We start from the raw sequence: 16824 nt of genomic DNA, 5'->3' as shown, positions 1-16824 counted from the left end.
TAGCATATACGATAGGCTATTTCCTTGATAACCATGTCAAATATAAAAAAATAAATAATGGAAGATTTATGCTAAAATGATTTTGATATTGGTGCTGCATGAACACACACTTATCATTCTCAAAACCTGAAACTTCACCTCATACAAAAAACATAAATTAACCTAGGGATATGATCTGACTAAACAAGTCCAAGAGGAATAGAAATGTGGGTTCTGAAATTATTTGAGTTAACTAACACTTTCCTCTCTGATTGAACACTTGAAGGTTGAGGGAAAACGGGTCTGTTTTAATGACAGCAGAGCCAACATCACAGTTGAAATGCATCTGCACTAACTCATAGCCGTGTCACAGAGTTAGAAGCTCTGTGTAGTTTTTTGCTGGTTCATACTACTACAATGAACTTGCCATAACAACTCATAACTCACGTATGCGCGTTCAGAGGCTGCCAAAACTGGCTAGAATAGCAAACATAGCCTACAGTTGACCATAGCTGTCGCAATTCATAACTTGCTAGTTCTCAGATACTGCAATTAGTCATGCCACAGCAGGCCAGAATAGCAAACATAACCTTATTGTCTATCTTCTTGTAAATCCTCTAGGTTTGTAAGTGAAGATGACATAATCCAACATGTTATAATCTATATAGCATGCCCTAGCCTGGCCATTTCTGAAAACAGTCACTCTAGGCTACTAACCATCAGACTTTGTGCGGAGTAATAGTAATATACAGTAAGCCCTTACGTTAATAATGAAATGGCCAGAAATATTTCTGCCAAGCCTCATAAGAGTCAAGTGCTTGCTGCAGTACTATATCTGGCCTACAGATTTCTGGGCAGAGACGTCTGATGCCCTATGTACATGTTATGTGGGGCAGCGGCAGGGTTGCCAACTTTGGGTGTTTGGCTGGAGTGAGATTTTGTGAAGTCATAGTGCGTGTGCGTTAAATTTAAAATAAAATATTTTTTTTCCACCTACCATTGTATAGCACAATGTTGCCTTGAGGCAACTAAAAGAAAACAAAAATATTAAACCATGACAAAAAGCTTTTCTACACCTTCATGCATGTATAGCCAACGTTTACTTTACCGTTTAAGCCATTTTAAATAAGATTACTAAGGTAAATAATATACCTTCTTCCCACATCATGTGCTCCTGGGACCAGAATTGGACTGTTCTTTGATACTTTTTGACTATTCTAATTGATTGCAATTATTTAAAGAAACATAGTTGGATTTAGGGCTTAAGAATAACTTGCCGATTCCTTAGGGCAACGTTGTGCAGTAGAGGGCTCATATAGACTGAATGTATATCACAATATTCTGTATTTCTGATAGCATAATAAATCAGGACATGAAAACACTGTAAAAACTTGGTTAAAAACAGAGTCTTAATTAGACACACATCCCTTTTACTAGCCTGATGTACCTACAGGTTTGGACAAATCACGGTAGGTCTCAATTAGAGCCTTGGACGTTTTTCGATTGAATGAAACCTCTTAAAGCCTACCACGCTTGAAACAACCCCATGCATTTCTATGGAGGTTTTATTTTTAGTGTTAGTGTTTATTTAGTCTCCTCATTCAAGTATTATCCAGAGTTCCTGAATGTTTAAACTACATCTTTTTAAGCAATATCCTCACAGCTGTATATTTTTTTAAAACGCTTTCTTCATGAAAAATGTTTGCGTTTGGTATGTGTCAGCATCTGCTTGTGTTCAAACAGGTCTGGGACACTGTTGAGAAACTCAATACTGCCTGCACCGCTGGCAGTGGTAAAGACAGTATGGGGGTTTTCTATGATGCTGGACTGGTGTTTGAGACCAATGCTGCAGGAGGAACAGCAGTCCGGCAAGGTAATTACGCATAGCAAGGAACAGTTCAAACAATAATAGATATACAGTATATTACATATCGCTTTAAAGGTGCAAGTACAAATCTTGAGTAAACGTTTGTCAACTTCTCCTTGAGATGAAGACTATCGAAAGTGGTGGATAATATCAATGTTTATTGTACTATGGTGTTTCCATAGCACCCACCTGTCAGACCCAGGCCAAAAGGAAACGACGAGCTGTCACTATAATGGAGGTCCAAACCACAGCAGGCAAGCTGATTCTTTTTCACCTTGCAGGATTTAACTCAACTAATCTAAACTATCATATGCCTATTCACTCTAGACACTTGTACCTACCTACCTGTACCTGTACCTACCTGCCTGTCCATCTAACCGTCCATCCATCATTCACTGGTTTCTCACCTCAGCCAAAAATTATTTTGGAGAGGAGAGGCAATGTTGCGTTGATGGGATGAAGAAGAACATACTGGGCTACTCCTGCGAGCGCCGCGCCGAGTTCATCTTGGACGGCCCAAAATGCAAAGTGGCCTTCCTGAAGTGCTGTGAGATTATTTCTAAACACCGTGATGAGGAGAGGGACGACATCCTCCAGCTGGCACGCAGTAAGTAGCTCATTATAATTTTTTACCTCCCTTATTTCTTTTCGCAATGTAATAAATCAAATGTTTGTGCAGACAGTCAACTACAACCTGAATTCTGAAAAAGTTTGTAAAAGGTTGTTTTGAAAAAGGGCAATTTGTAAAATATAAATAAAATTAATATAAATATAAATATAAATAAATTAATTATTATATTGAGAATAGTTCAAGACAACATATCAACTGTTGAGGGAATTTTGTAGCCTAGAAATCTAGACGCACCCTAGTGGCGGCAAATTAATTTGCTCAGCCTGTACGTCTAGTTAGCCTGACGAGCCAGACCCACATTAAAATGTAGGGTCTGGGCACTCACCGTTCGCAGTGCTCAGTCCGAGGGGCGGGATAATCAGTTGTCTTTCAAATTCCCTCTGCATGCAATAGGACAGCGGCAGCGCTATGAGTCCCATGCGTTTCCCACCAGCGGAGCTAGTTGGCTAGTTCAAACGTTTGCCTACTTAATAAAAGCTTAACTCGTGTCACACTGTTCGCCAGCAGCAACATCCATTATTTGTTTTCAAGTAGCAGGGAATTCAAGCCAAACCGTTGCAACTCTGCCATCAATCATTATGTTAAGCCCACCTAACGACTCTATACACGATTTCATTGGCCTGATTAAGTTTCGATTTCTGGAGCTCACAAGCCAAAGGAGAGTTGCTAGACTAGCCCTGGCAGCAAATGTAATTTGCGGCCGCTAGGGGCGCGTCTAGATTTCTAGGCTAACGTCTAGTATCAAACCATAGGGATTTCTATTGGCTGACGCCGTGGACTTCATCCAATCACAGCGCTCTATTTTGTTAGAGTCTTAAGGCGAGCTTAACAGGATAACGACAGTCCTGCGACGGTGAACAACAAGGAAGGTGGCTATGGCGAACGAAGAGCGGTTGTTTGAATCGGCGTTGGCGTCAACTTTGGAGGAGTTGGACTTGTGCTTTTCTTTGAAAGTTGAGCAACACAATGCACTTAAGTCATTCCTTTCGAAGAAGGATGTATTTGCCGTTTTGCCGACCGGATACGTTTGTGGTCGTAGCGCTGGCCTATTGCATGCCTAGGCAGTTTGAAAGACAATTCTCTGCCCGCCCCTTGGATTAAGCGAGGTGAATGGTTCGATTCCAGACTATACATTTCAATGATGTAGGATGGCCCGCCAGGCTAGGAAATTTGACTATTTCTTGGAAAATCTAAACACATTTTCAATTTGATGCCAGCAGCACGTTTCAAAAAAGTTGGGACGGGGTCAACAACAGGCTGGAAAAGTTGTATAATGATAAAGACAACAGAAGGAGGAACATGGCACAACTAGTTAGATTAACTTCTCAGAAGTAAAATGTTTAGAGGAGTTCCTCTGTGGGCAAATTAGAAACAATATAAGAATGTTTCTTAACATGAAATTGTGAAGGATTTGAGGATTTAATCATCTAAAGTACATAATATCATTAAATATTCAGATAATCCAGAGAAATATTTAAAACAATGGACAGGGCTGAAAAAAAAAACATTGGTAAATGTATATGCTGTTTTGCATCAGATGGCACTTCATTCAAATCAGACATTTTTTTCTGTAAGTTTCTTGTATGGGCTCAGGGAAATTTCTGATAACCATCGCCTATGAGCACATGCTAGTGTAAACTCTACCATGCAAAGAAGAACTTTTATTTAGACATGATACAGAAATGCTACCATCTGAGTCTGAGCTCATCTAAAATGGACAGGTAAAGTGGAGTAATGTCCTGGAGTAAGGACTAATCAATATTTGCAATTATTTTTTTAATCAATTGACTCCTTTGGGATAAATAGGAGAGGGACTATTGCACTATCCAACGTATCCAACTTGTTATAGTGCTGCTCAGGGGGTCGTTTCTAGAAAGCATCGTTTGCTAACTTGCATCGCAACCTTGGTAGTTCGCTGCATCGTTCTTGGATTTGGTGTTTCTAGAAAGGGTAGTTCGAACTCTCAATCGCAAACAAGGACGCAAAGTTTGGTCGTTTGAACTACTGCCCCTAGGCAGTCGCACTTGTGTCGTTCCTTGGTAGTTCCTGTTGGTGTCCGGAGCGCCTAACCAAAAATCACAACCGCCTAACCAAAATTTGCGAAGTAGATGTTTATCTCGTGACTCAATGATTGATCTATCCTGTAGCTTAATTTTGATGAAGACACTGCTCCCCTACTTGGCTCATTCTTTCTATTTATGTTAATTAAAGTATTGCCTTGCTTTTAGTATTATAATCTTCACAGTCCCTAACAACAGCAGTGTTAAATGGTGTAGTGGCTAAAGCAGATGACTTATTATCCCAACGTTGTAGGTTCGATTTTCTTATGATGTGAGATTGTCCTCTTGCTTCTCGCTACCTGCAGGTGAACTAGTGTGACACGTAGATTCAATTGTTTTTGACTGATGTATTGTACCTACCTATTGTACTCTCGATGTAGAGTAACTATATACATAAATATGTATGGTCAAAACCTATTGTTGTGTCTCGTAGGCCTACTCTTACTCAGAGATAAAAGGAAGAGATAGGATGCGAACTCTGGCCGAGCGCGCAGTGCACCAACGCGCTGCCGTTAAGCCACGAGACAGTTGATAACCTATGGGATACCCAGATATTTGTCCAGGCTATATATTTTTTCCAACACATAGATATTTAACACAAATAATGACTCATATTGCTGCTTAAGTTAACTGTTTTATATGCTTGCAATAGGTTTAGGTTTTGGCTGATGGCAATGACAATACCAGCATTAATCACTCGGTTTAGATTAGAAACATGTCGACATAGGCCGTGACAGAACATTTCTAGGGGGTGGGGTATTACACGTTGCCACTGTTTCCACCAATGATATGTATCGCTGCATCATCAACAACGTTGTTGGAACTATGGTGTTCGAACGTCGGAGGTAGCGAATTGCGACACAGGTACGATGCTTTCTGGAAACAGATGTAACAGTGTCGTTGTTTGGTCGCAAGTTGCGTCGTACCATGGTGGTTGAGCAACGTCGTTGCTAACTTTTCTAGAAACTACCCCCAGTTCAAAATCCAGCATCCATGACGGTGTGGAGGTGCATTAGTGCCTATGGCATGCACATTTTGCACATCTGACAAGGAACACTCAATTCTGATGTACACAGGTTTTGAGCAACATCCAGTATACTGTCATCCAGACAATATTCTTTCAGGGAAGATCTTGAATATTTTCAGGAAAACAATGCCAAATTTAATTCCACCCAAATTTATTTAGTATTATAAAGAAAGAGTCCAGCTAAGCTAAAACTGCTTATCTGCAGTCCAGACCTGTCAAATTGGGAGCATTACGGAATTAACAGCATGATTTAGAAGAACACAGACTGTTGATCAGCTGAATCCTATATTGGGCAGGAATGGGACTACATTTCATTCTCAAAAATCTAGCAACTGGTCTCAAACTGGTCGCAAACACCATACAATTTCTCTCCTTCAACAGTTCATAGGTTGTCTTTGAACTACAGTATTTTCAATTAAATATAGGGTTGACAGTATTTGTAATTAGCATAATTAGCATAATTTTTTCATTCACATTTCACAAACCATTCTCCATTAAGCAAGACAATATACAGTAGGCCTACCACAATATATGCAGACTACTGAACTATTTTTGTCCTAATAGATAGTCTATCCAGAGACTATGACCACTACAGTCAAACTGCTATGCATGTGCTAACCATGTCATATGCATGGTTCCACTATTTATATGTTTGAGTAATTGCATGATTGTATTAAGTTACAAATGCATTACTTCTGTCTGTGTTAATAGGTGATCTTCTGGAAGATGATGACCTGATGGATGAGTTAATTCAAGATTTAACATCACGTTCAAATTTCCCTGAGAGCTGGCTTTGGAAAGATGTGACACATGCTGACAAATGCTCAAAAGAAAACTGGTTAGATGAATTTATTGTCTAACTTTATTATTCTCATAAATTATATATGTTCTATTAATTTGTTGAAAGTTTTGAATTGCAAAAATATCAAGAATTTAAATTCATCATAGTTTAAACTAGATGTCTAAACTCAACACTACAATCCCCGGTGCCCTTAGCAAGAAACCGGAAAAGTGTGAAGTCAGTCAGACGAATGTTATGGGAAGACCCACAGACATGCAGACATTCATGGAATTGATTGATTGATTGACTGATAAGATATATGGGGCGTGCCATGACAAAATCAGTCCAGTGTCGCGGAAATCTATAGACCCTTTCAGGAGAGTTCCATTATCAGCATCATAGTTGGCCCCACAAGGCTTCCGTTTTAACATTCCATATGTTATCTTAATGCAGAGGAAGTAGATTGGGAACCAAATAGAACGTTCAAGCATTGTTTTTTTTTGTTTGTTGAAAGGGTTTATTTTGAGATATAGCGATTTAAATGTAGAGAGGGTCAAAAAATAACTAAATTATGTATTTTCTAATTTCACCACGAACACATTCCTTAAAACCTCTTATCTATAATTCATTGACATATCTTACTGTAAAACGATCTAGAAATATCATTTTGAAGGCCAAATGTGTAGGCTGTGCATCATTCTTCCTCATTCAGATGCTTGCTGTACCTCTGATGACTTCCTGTTTTGGCTTTTGACCTCTTCAAGAAGTCATCATAAATCAGTGGATAGGCTATCCACTCGTAATTATTCTGAAGATTGTTTTTTATTTTAGCCAAGAGATTTAGGAGAAGAAGCCACCTAAACAGTTGTTGCTGACCAGATTCCTCATGTAGATTGCACCCAATTGAATTTGTTTTTGAGTTGGCGGCCTATTTAAAAATACATTTTTGTGCTTGTCGTCTTCAGAAGTTGATTGAGCATTATAGGCTACCTCACAAGTTCTACGAATGCCTCACGAGTTTTACCGCCTGCGTGAATGGAGCATTTAGAAGCTGTGTAGTTTGGATCTTCGGATTTAACCATAGAGATTCTGAAACATGAAACAATTCAATCTATGGTTACGGATTTCTTTGGAGAACGGACAACAGAGATTGACAGCGACAGCACTGGGGTTATTTTAATTCCAAAGTCATAGATAACTTTATCAAGATGCATAGTCTTGTGATGATTGGTTGAAAGGAAATATACATAATATGCATTGTGACCGCATTGTGTATAAGCCTCAAGTGTTTTATGCAAGTTAAAAAAACGAAACCATATTAATACCATATTAACTGCCCCTGTGTATTAGCCTCATAGCTGAATACATTTTGCAAAATCAATGTATAAACCTTGGCTAATAGTTGGGAAATTACAGTAGATAGATAGATAGATAGATAGATAGATAGATAGATAGATAGATATTCCCTTCCACAGCATTTTTAACCCTTTTCTCCCATGGGCTTTCTTTCATTTTCTCTAGTGAGAAGACTGAAATTGGTTATTTCCCAGACTCAATAACATCCTGGCAACTTAGTGCTATCAGCCTCTCTGACAATGGTAGGATCCATCACATATACATCCAAACACTGCTGTCTTCTCACCTAACCATCCTTAAATGCTCTAACCATATCCAACCTGTTTATGATTTATCTTCAGGTATTTGTGTGTCAGACACACTGAGTATGGAGATCAATGTGGACTTTTTCATGGACTTGAAGTTACCTTACTCTGCTGTGCGACATGAGCAGATTGAGATCAGGGCCATCATTCATAACCAGTTGCAAGAATCCATGAATGTAGGCATTTTTTTTCTCTGTAAAATTGAGTTAGTAGCAAGATTGTCCTTAAAGCTACATTGTGTAATTTATTGGATTGATCTAGAAATCTGGACGCACGCTAGCGGCAGCAAATGTAATTTGCAGCCAGGGTAGTCTAGCAACTCTCCGTTGGCTTGCAAGCTGGAAAAATTAAATGAATCTCAGTTTTGAGGCCCACAGAAGAGACAGAGCGGATGTGGGGGTGGGGGCTGGTTCCAAAGACTTGGGGCAGATACACAAAAGGCCCTGTCCCCAAAGGTCTTAAGTCGGTGCGGGGTATAGCCAGCTGGTCCTTGTTTGAGGACCGGAGGGACCGCAGAGAGGTGTAGGGGAGTAGGTCAGAAAGGTATTTATGGGCCAGAGGATGGAGGGACATGGAGGTAGGTGAGAAGCAGAATTTTATAAATAATGCGGGACTTGACTGGTAACCAGTGGAGCTGCTTGAGTGTGGGGGTGATGTCCTGCCAGGGCTTAGTGCCTGTTAAGACCCTGGCAGCTAAGTTCTGTAAATATTGCAGCCTGTCCAGGGCCTTGGAGGGGAGACCTGTGAGTATGGCATTGCAGTAGTCCAGATGGGTGGAGATGAAGCAATGGATGAGGGTTGGAACAACCATCCACGTTCAGGAGAAGATCCACAACCTTCATGAGCAGTGGCTTAGCAGGGGCGTAGCAAGTGTGGGGGTTATGGGTGGTATAACGTGCACAGTTTTGCTTAAACACGATTCTACCCCCCCACTTATTGTCACAAAAATGTAGATATGCAGGGTGGAAGGGGGGTGACCATTTCTCCCAGCCCCCCTATACATTTGTTTTCACAAAACAGAAACAGCCTTCTCTGCTTACAGGTGCGAGTGGAGTGGTACAATACTAAAGGCGTTTGCAGTGTTGCCTCCCAATCTGGCAAGTACCGGACCACAGTACATGTGGATGAGATGTCGACCCTTGCAGTGCCTTTTGTGATTGTACCCATCGGTGAGCCAGGCAAATATATCATTGAGGTGAAGGCGATCGCAATGGTGCATGGTCAATATGTTACTGATGGAATCAAGAAGGACTTGCTGGTAGTGGTGAGTTTCCTTGAACTTCAACTTCCTAAATCTGCATGGCTAATCACCTTGAAAGTGTGGGAATTTAAAGAGGGAAGTTAAAGAGATGATAGAATGGAAAACCGAGTTTACCTTGGCATAGTTGAGGGCAGTTTGGAACGTAAAATAAACATAGAGGGATCTTCAAAATCTCATTGTCCTTCGTAAGGAATCTCACAACTTGAAACTGCCGCTGTAAAACAGGCGAATCACAACAAAGCTAATAGATGACGACAACTCGTCGGCTGCACCTTATTTAGCTCTGGTCTGTAGCTTTGTAACGCCCCTGAAATTTAGATGTGGAAAGACTCTGAGCAATAATGATGGTTGGTCTTGCAATGCGGGAGAACATATTGGACAGAGATTGTGGGGCCACACTTTAAAATAAATAAATAAATAAAACGTATAATTTCTCTTCCATGTGACTCCAACATCCTCTACTACAGCAGCCGGTCAAAAAAGATTGTACGTGCTATCTAACACTTAAAGACGAAATAAAATGCGAAATATTCCTTGGCATCTCTGATTGGACAAACGACAGCAAACCTCTATTGTGATTGGCAAGTTTTTTGTACAATCATCCTTTGGGTGGCAAGCTATTTTATACAGTCTGTGGTGGCGAGCTACCAAAGAAGAACAGGAACGAGTGGTCCAGTATTTAAAATCACAGTGCCATCAAAGTTCACGCAGCAGCTCCTTCACCGGAAGTTCGATGACGCCGGACTTCAGCAGGCTAGATAATCCAAAACGGCCGTATTTGCAGATAAACATAACTTTGGCTTTTAAATGTTTGGATTTTGTTAAAGTTAGCGAGAAATAAGCACTCTACATTCTATAAAAGCCTTTATTGTAATTGCAAATCACAGCAAAAATGCTGAAGCTATTTGACATTGGCAAGTTAGTAAGCTCGCAAGCTAGCAAGCTGACAAGCTAACTACACTCCATTGTTTTGAATGGACAACTCTTGTGAATCCAAACATTTTTATGATAACCTAAGACTAGCAGTGCATTACAAATAAAACTATTTTAGCAATCGAGTTCCCTGTGAATTTAACACCATGTGCCGTGGGTAGGGAGCAGGGAATACAGTGTCCGATCACAGTGTGATCGGAATGCAACCATAGCTAACATGCTCACACACGTTTAACGTGAATATGTGCTGGGTCAGACAGACACAGATATTAGGCTTAATTGTGTTTATCCAAAAATTTAGAGGGGGTTTGGGGGTGTCATCCCCGGGAAAAATGATTAAATATTGTACAACACAAGTTCCGCGCATTTTCAGTCAGATAATAGGGCATTATGCCTAAAACACGTGTGCAGCCTGTTGTTTGTCTTCTGAACATTCCTTACCCATTATCCAGACATGCTTGAAAACATTTCACTCACAGCCATAGATCATTTTGAGAATGATGACTTCGGCATTGTCATAGCGTAGCTATATAACCGTTAAAACAGGCAGATATGAAGAGGCATTGCAATAGTGTTTACAAAGATACATTGTAACGTTGGCTGCAAAGATTAGACTGACACACACACACACACACACACACACACACACATTAGCTGTGTCCCATTTCAGGAGCTGCATGGTTCTAAGACTAAATTTGTAGTCGTAAACGTCATAACGGCGTGACTAGTGCTGTCCAGAGATGGGGACTCGAGTCTGCAGCCATGATGATGATGATGAATATTTATTTTGGCTTTCTTTTAATCCTACTGAATTTGTAATTATGTATCGGCCGTTCTAATACCGATAGTATATGTGTGCACCGCCATTTACAGGCCAATGAGTGTACAGTCACTAAATGTACACATACACATAGACCCCCCCCATGGATGAAATTCTACGAAACTTGGCATACCCCCAGAAAATGCCAGGTCAATCATACACATAAAATTTGGTGCAGTTCTGAACATCTTAACTGAAGATAGGGGCGATTAAAGCAGAATAATATTGCATTTTCATTTTTTACCGGGGGGTGGGGGTGCAAATTACAAATGAGTGATTATGAGCCAGGTTGATGTGGGCCCTTGAGACCAACATACCATAAAAGATACTTCATCCTCAGTGCCACGGTTCAGGTAGTTATTTATGAAAAACTGTTTTTTTTTTTGCGGTTCAGGGGGCCCAGCACGGGGGGGTGGTGGTGATGGGTTAACATGACCCCTGGAGGCAAACATACGGAAAAAATTGGTCATCCTAGGCCCTACAGTTCTCAAGATATTCACAGAGAACTGTGTCTGCCCTACCCTCCTTTCGGGGGGTCCAGTCCAGCGGGGGGGGGGCTACAGATCAAAACGAAGAATGACGGTTCAATGCTATCCATGTGGGGGTACATGCCCACCAAGTTTTGTGTACCCCGGTCTTTCAGTGTCCCGGGAATCCTTGTTGGTGTACGTCACTAAATGTACACATAAATTATTTTATTGTAAGGCCCCCCATGAACGAAAGTACACAAAACTTGGCATGCATTCGGAGGGTGTCATAATGATCCTACACTTTTAATTTCGTGCAGTTTTGACCTTGTCAGCCAGAGATATTGTGATGAAAACACCTAATTTTTTGCTTTTTAATTTTTAACTAGGTGGCGCTATACATGAAATAAGTGGTAATGGGATGGGTTTACATGCCCCCTTAAGACCAACATACATAAAAAAGGTGGACCTCCTAGGCCCTACGGTTCTCGAGATATTCACAGAAAACTGTCTCCGGCCACCTACAGGCCAGTTGGTGTATAGTAACATAAATTAATTTATTGTGTGGCCCCCCATGAACGTAATTCCACAAAACTTGGCGTGCATACAGAGGGTGTCATAATGATCCTACACTTCCAATTTCGTGCAGTTTTGACTATGTTAGGTCACAGATACCTTCAATTACAACACCTCATTTTTACTTTTTTGTGTTTAACTAGGTGGCGCTATACATGAAATGAGTGGTTATGGAATGGGTTGACATGGCCCCTTGAGATCAACATACAAAAAAAAAATGGTCCTCCTAAACCCTACGGTTTTTGAGATATTCACAGAAAACTGTGTCTGCCCTACCCTCCTTTCGGGGGGTCCAGTCCAGCGGGGGGGCTACAGATCAAAACGAAAAACGATGGTTCCATGCTATCCATGTGGGGTTACATGCCCACCAAGTTTCGTGTACCCCGGTCTTTCAGTGTCCCGGGAATCATTGACGGAAATTTGGGCATGCGAAAAAGAAAAAAAAGAAAAAAAAAAAATTTTCTGACTAAACCTATATGACCGCCGCTTCGCTGCGCGGCGGTCATAATAAATGTAACCACCTTCAACATACTTTTGAAGACATTTTCTTTCAAGTGTGCAATAAATGTAGTTAATTTATTGAGGGAGTTTGTCGGTTAGTTAGGGTATGCTCCGCAAAACGTTAGCAAGGTTAACTTTGACAAGGCTGGTGGCTAGCATATCATCGAAATTAACACTGCTTGGCAAAAAACTTGATAGAAACTAGACGTCAGTTGTATCATGCAGATCTTATAAGTGGCAAACAAAATAAACTATTAGAAAGTTCTGTCACCCCTTTAATGCTTAGTGGAGAAACATACAACCATTTATCTCTTTTAAAAGTGCATGGTACCATTAACATTTTGATAATGCCTCACTTTTCCTTCCAGAGTGAAGGTGTTCGTGAAAAAGTTTCACAAACAATTGTGTTGGACCCCAATGGTAATGTGTTCATCTAAATTGTAAAAGTCATATTTTCATTATTTTCAAATGATGTGTTCCTTCTTCCTCACTGCTGAGTACGGAGCCCAGGAGATGTCATTGCAAGATATTTTTGTTTATCGAGAGAATGTGCGTTCATTTTAGTAAATTGTGCAGTCAATTTACAACAATTAAAATGAGCGCACAATTTAGTCAAATGAGCACACTATTTAGTAAAACGTCCGCACAATTTACTAAATCGTGCACACGATTTACTAAATTGAGAACACAATTTAGTAAAATGAGCGCACTGTTTAGTAAAACGTGTGCACGATTTAGTAAAATGAGCACACAATTTTGTAAAATGTGCGCACGTTTCCTGGATATATAGGCCTACCAACAAATATCTTGCAATGATCCCTCTAGGGCTTTGTAGCTGAGCATGTTCTACAGAAATAAGTATTCATAACTTAATTTATCTGCTGTTCTTACTATGCATAACATATTAACAATGAGGTTTTATTAAGATGTTACATGTTCTTCTACATTAACAGGTGGAATCCAGACAAATACAATCCCTGCTATAGACTCAAAACGGAAAGTACTTGACAGCCCAGCGAATACATACATCACAGTTCAAGGTAAACTATTGAAAATGTTATGAACTGATAGTCACAGCATGTATCCAAATAACTTTATAATACTTTTTGTGTTTTCAAAATACAAAGTACAAGTTATTTTGCGGTTTACACACAATGCAGCTAATACACAGGAAATTACTGTATTAAACTCCAATGAGTTTGCTCCAATGAGATGCTACAAAGCAGAAATATCAAAACAGTACAAAGGTTCGACCAAAAACATCTTATAACAACTTATAAGTGTCGTTGAGAAAGTTACTGGGATTGAGTAAGTGTTGGGATGTGAGAGATGGAATTTAATGAATGCGTGTGTGTGTGTGTGTGTGTGTGTGTGTGTGTGTGTGTGTGTGTGTGTGTGTGTGTGTGTGAGCATATAGACACTGCCAATGAAACCTGTTGATCAATCTAGCAAAGGAAAATATAGTCTACTGGAGCAGATAATGGGATGATTCTGTTTTTAGTTTCTGGTTTGTCACATGTCTACAAATAAGGCTGCAACATTTAACCAAGAACAATGAATAATGTGCATTTCCTTGCTATGCATTTTTGCCTGTGTTTTTTTTCTTCTTCTAGGTGATGACTTGGGTGTTACCATTGAGAAGGCCATCAGTGGAGAGGTCATGAAGAACTTAATCCGACAGCCATCTGGGTGTTCTGAACAGAATATGGCTTACACAACCATGCCCGTCATTGCAGCCCATTACCTGGACAAAACCAAGCAGTGGGAAACAGTGGGTGTTGATAAACGTGATACGGCTATCAACTTTATTAAAAAAGGCAAGACTTAAAGTAACACCCCTTTCCTTACCTGAACAAATGGCAAAATGCAAAGAAAATAGAGCATAGTGTAACAACAAGGTATAGAGTCTTCTTGTTCTATTGGCAAATTTTGCCAGATAATTTAACGTATTCTATAGTTCCACAAACCAAGAAACTTTCACTTTCACAAGATTTGCCAATAGAACAAGAAGATTTCCACTTATAACAAGGTCAAACAAACTTAAATCATGTGCTTGATGTAACATTATTTCTCTCACTTACATTCTAAAATTCTATGATTTTTTGCAGTGTGGTAAAAAAGTCCACCGTTCCATATCAATGGTTATGAATGGTGAATGAACTATGGTTGAAATAGTTACCACTGCTCCACTGCAGTGATCTACTGTCCACTGCTATCACTGTTAGGAGGACCAAAGGAAGTTGTACAACAAACTGAACAAATACGCTTATTTTAAAATGTAACCGATTGTTTCCTTTGCGTGCTATGAAGGCATGATTATTGCCTAGTGGCAACCGGGGAATAACTGCCTTTGAGGTGTCCCATTATACAGAATTAAAGGAACCGTATGTAAGAAATGTATTTCAATTAATCATAAAATGGCCCTGATATGTCACTAGACATAAGAAATCATGTTCATTTCGAATACTTATATCACTGACAATCTGACAATATAGTCCGGCCAGGATATTGTCATTTAAAAAGTGAAGTTGCAGCCCTCAGATGTTGATGTTGTGTTTTGACATGTCATGTTGTGTTTTGGCCTGATGCGCCACCCTCCACCTATCTACTAATTACAAAGTCAGTAGTGTTTTGGCATCCGGGTTGGCAACCACAGTAATTTGAAAGTGATTGCAGTACCAGTTTTTGCCACAATAGTACATATGGTTCCTTTGATGGACTCGGCGGAAGAAACAGTTTTTTGCCTCTCATTCATTAATTCCATATAACCGGACATCTCGGCGGCCGTTATCACTTACATATGGAACACAAGTGCAGAAAGAAGAAATGTGGAGTACATTCAGAGTGCTTGTTTACATGGGTGGATCTTTCAATCAATTATCAGAACGGAATACACCATCTCTCTCGATCCGATTGGAAATGTAGTCGGATCGGGCTAAATCCGATTGGTTGAGATGTTGAAGGTGCAGTCAGGGATTTTACTAGCCAGGGTTTACCCTTGCTGCCTTGCTCACGATTTTATCCACGCTGCTAAGCAGCCTGGATTCCATGGACTTCGTTTTCACCTCAACCAATGAACCAATCACAGAACGGAGGGGGGACAGCAAGACGATGACGACACAACGAAGTGGTTATGAGCTACGTACAGACGCATTTGATAGACATTCATAGCGCCTAATAAATGACTCTGGGCATTCATAAACCACGTTTAAAATACGAGAAAATAAATGTGTAGTTCCCAGACACCATCTCAATGAGATGAGCAGGCTAGGATTTTATGCAATTTGAAGCCCATAACATTTTTGTGACATTCAGCAATCATCTCCTCATGACCGCTAGCTGCCTATTACAGTAAGTGAGAACACTGTAAAATTCAGAGTATTTCAGTCTCTGCAGGCAGCCCAGGCTCTGAAACTCTGCGTGACATTTCTCAGGGAATACTGAAGGGAGGGGTGAGCTACCCTCTGGCGTATTTCTTTGTTAAAATATTATGTACATTTTTTGCACATTAGTGTCTGCTAATGAATTTAAATTTAAGCATTTACACAAACAACACAACCTCCTCCCGAGACGGCACCTTTTACATGAGGCATTTTTATTCCAATTGATTCCGTTTTAATCAGATTAAAAGTGTCCATGTAAAAAATGCGAGCAGATAGTTGGACCCAGTATGATTCACAATGCATTAAGAATAAAAAAACTACATAAGTATTGGGTAAGAAAGAACACAGTCTAGTTTACTATTACAAAGACTGTTGTAAATTAGCATATATAATATAGCATTTTGTTTGTTTTGTATGTTCTAGGCTATAACAATCAGGTTACCAATCACCGCAAACCAGATGGATATTATGCAGTATACACCAAAACACTCCCTGGAACATGGTGAGTAAGCCTAATCAGTCTTTAAGCACACCATGTTGATATTTGATTTAGTTTATATAGTATATTTAGTATTTAGTATTTGTATAATGTTTTATAAACATTGTATCATGTTTATCTTCTACTGTCTCTATTGTAGAATGGAGTTTTTTTATATTACTTTTTCTGCTGTAAGTGTATGTTGTGTGTGATGTCTGTATGCTACTGAGACCTTGAATTTCTCCTTGGGGATCAATAAAGTATCTATCTATCTATATATCTATCTATCTATCTTTATTACTTGCTTTTCAGATCTTACAAATCAAGATGTGAAAGGCTTTTTTCCACTGCTCTTGTTGATTCAAACTTACTTGACCTGACATCCTTGCAAAAGTAATA

At 39.8% G+C, this 16824-nt stretch overlaps 1 protein-coding gene across 3 annotated transcripts in view; it reads left to right on the top strand.

The window, feature by feature from the left end:
• LOC121719387 (complement C3-like) overlaps window positions 1-16824 on the top strand; it is a 130287-nt gene that overhangs the window by 67654 nt on the left and 45809 nt on the right. For all 3 annotated transcript variants that reach the window (XM_042104932.1, XM_042104931.1, XM_042104930.1), the window contains 11 exons: window positions 1723-1852; window positions 2029-2100; window positions 2259-2453; window positions 6276-6402; window positions 7867-7943; window positions 8043-8182; window positions 9049-9270; window positions 12933-12984; window positions 13518-13604; window positions 14178-14381; window positions 16371-16449. In XM_042104932.1, the coding sequence (XP_041960866.1) occupies window positions 1723-1852; window positions 2029-2100; window positions 2259-2453; window positions 6276-6402; window positions 7867-7943; window positions 8043-8182; window positions 9049-9270; window positions 12933-12984; window positions 13518-13604; window positions 14178-14381; window positions 16371-16449 (1385 nt within the window). The remainder of the gene's footprint in view (window positions 1-1722; window positions 1853-2028; window positions 2101-2258; window positions 2454-6275; window positions 6403-7866; window positions 7944-8042; window positions 8183-9048; window positions 9271-12932; window positions 12985-13517; window positions 13605-14177; window positions 14382-16370; window positions 16450-16824) is intronic.

This window comes from Alosa sapidissima, chromosome 9 (genome assembly GCF_018492685.1).
Source record: "Alosa sapidissima isolate fAloSap1 chromosome 9, fAloSap1.pri, whole genome shotgun sequence".
Classification (NCBI taxonomy): Eukaryota; Metazoa; Chordata; class Actinopteri; order Clupeiformes; family Clupeidae; genus Alosa; species Alosa sapidissima.
Note: the sequence above shows the minus strand (reverse complement) of the source record. Positions and strands in the feature narration are given on the sequence as shown.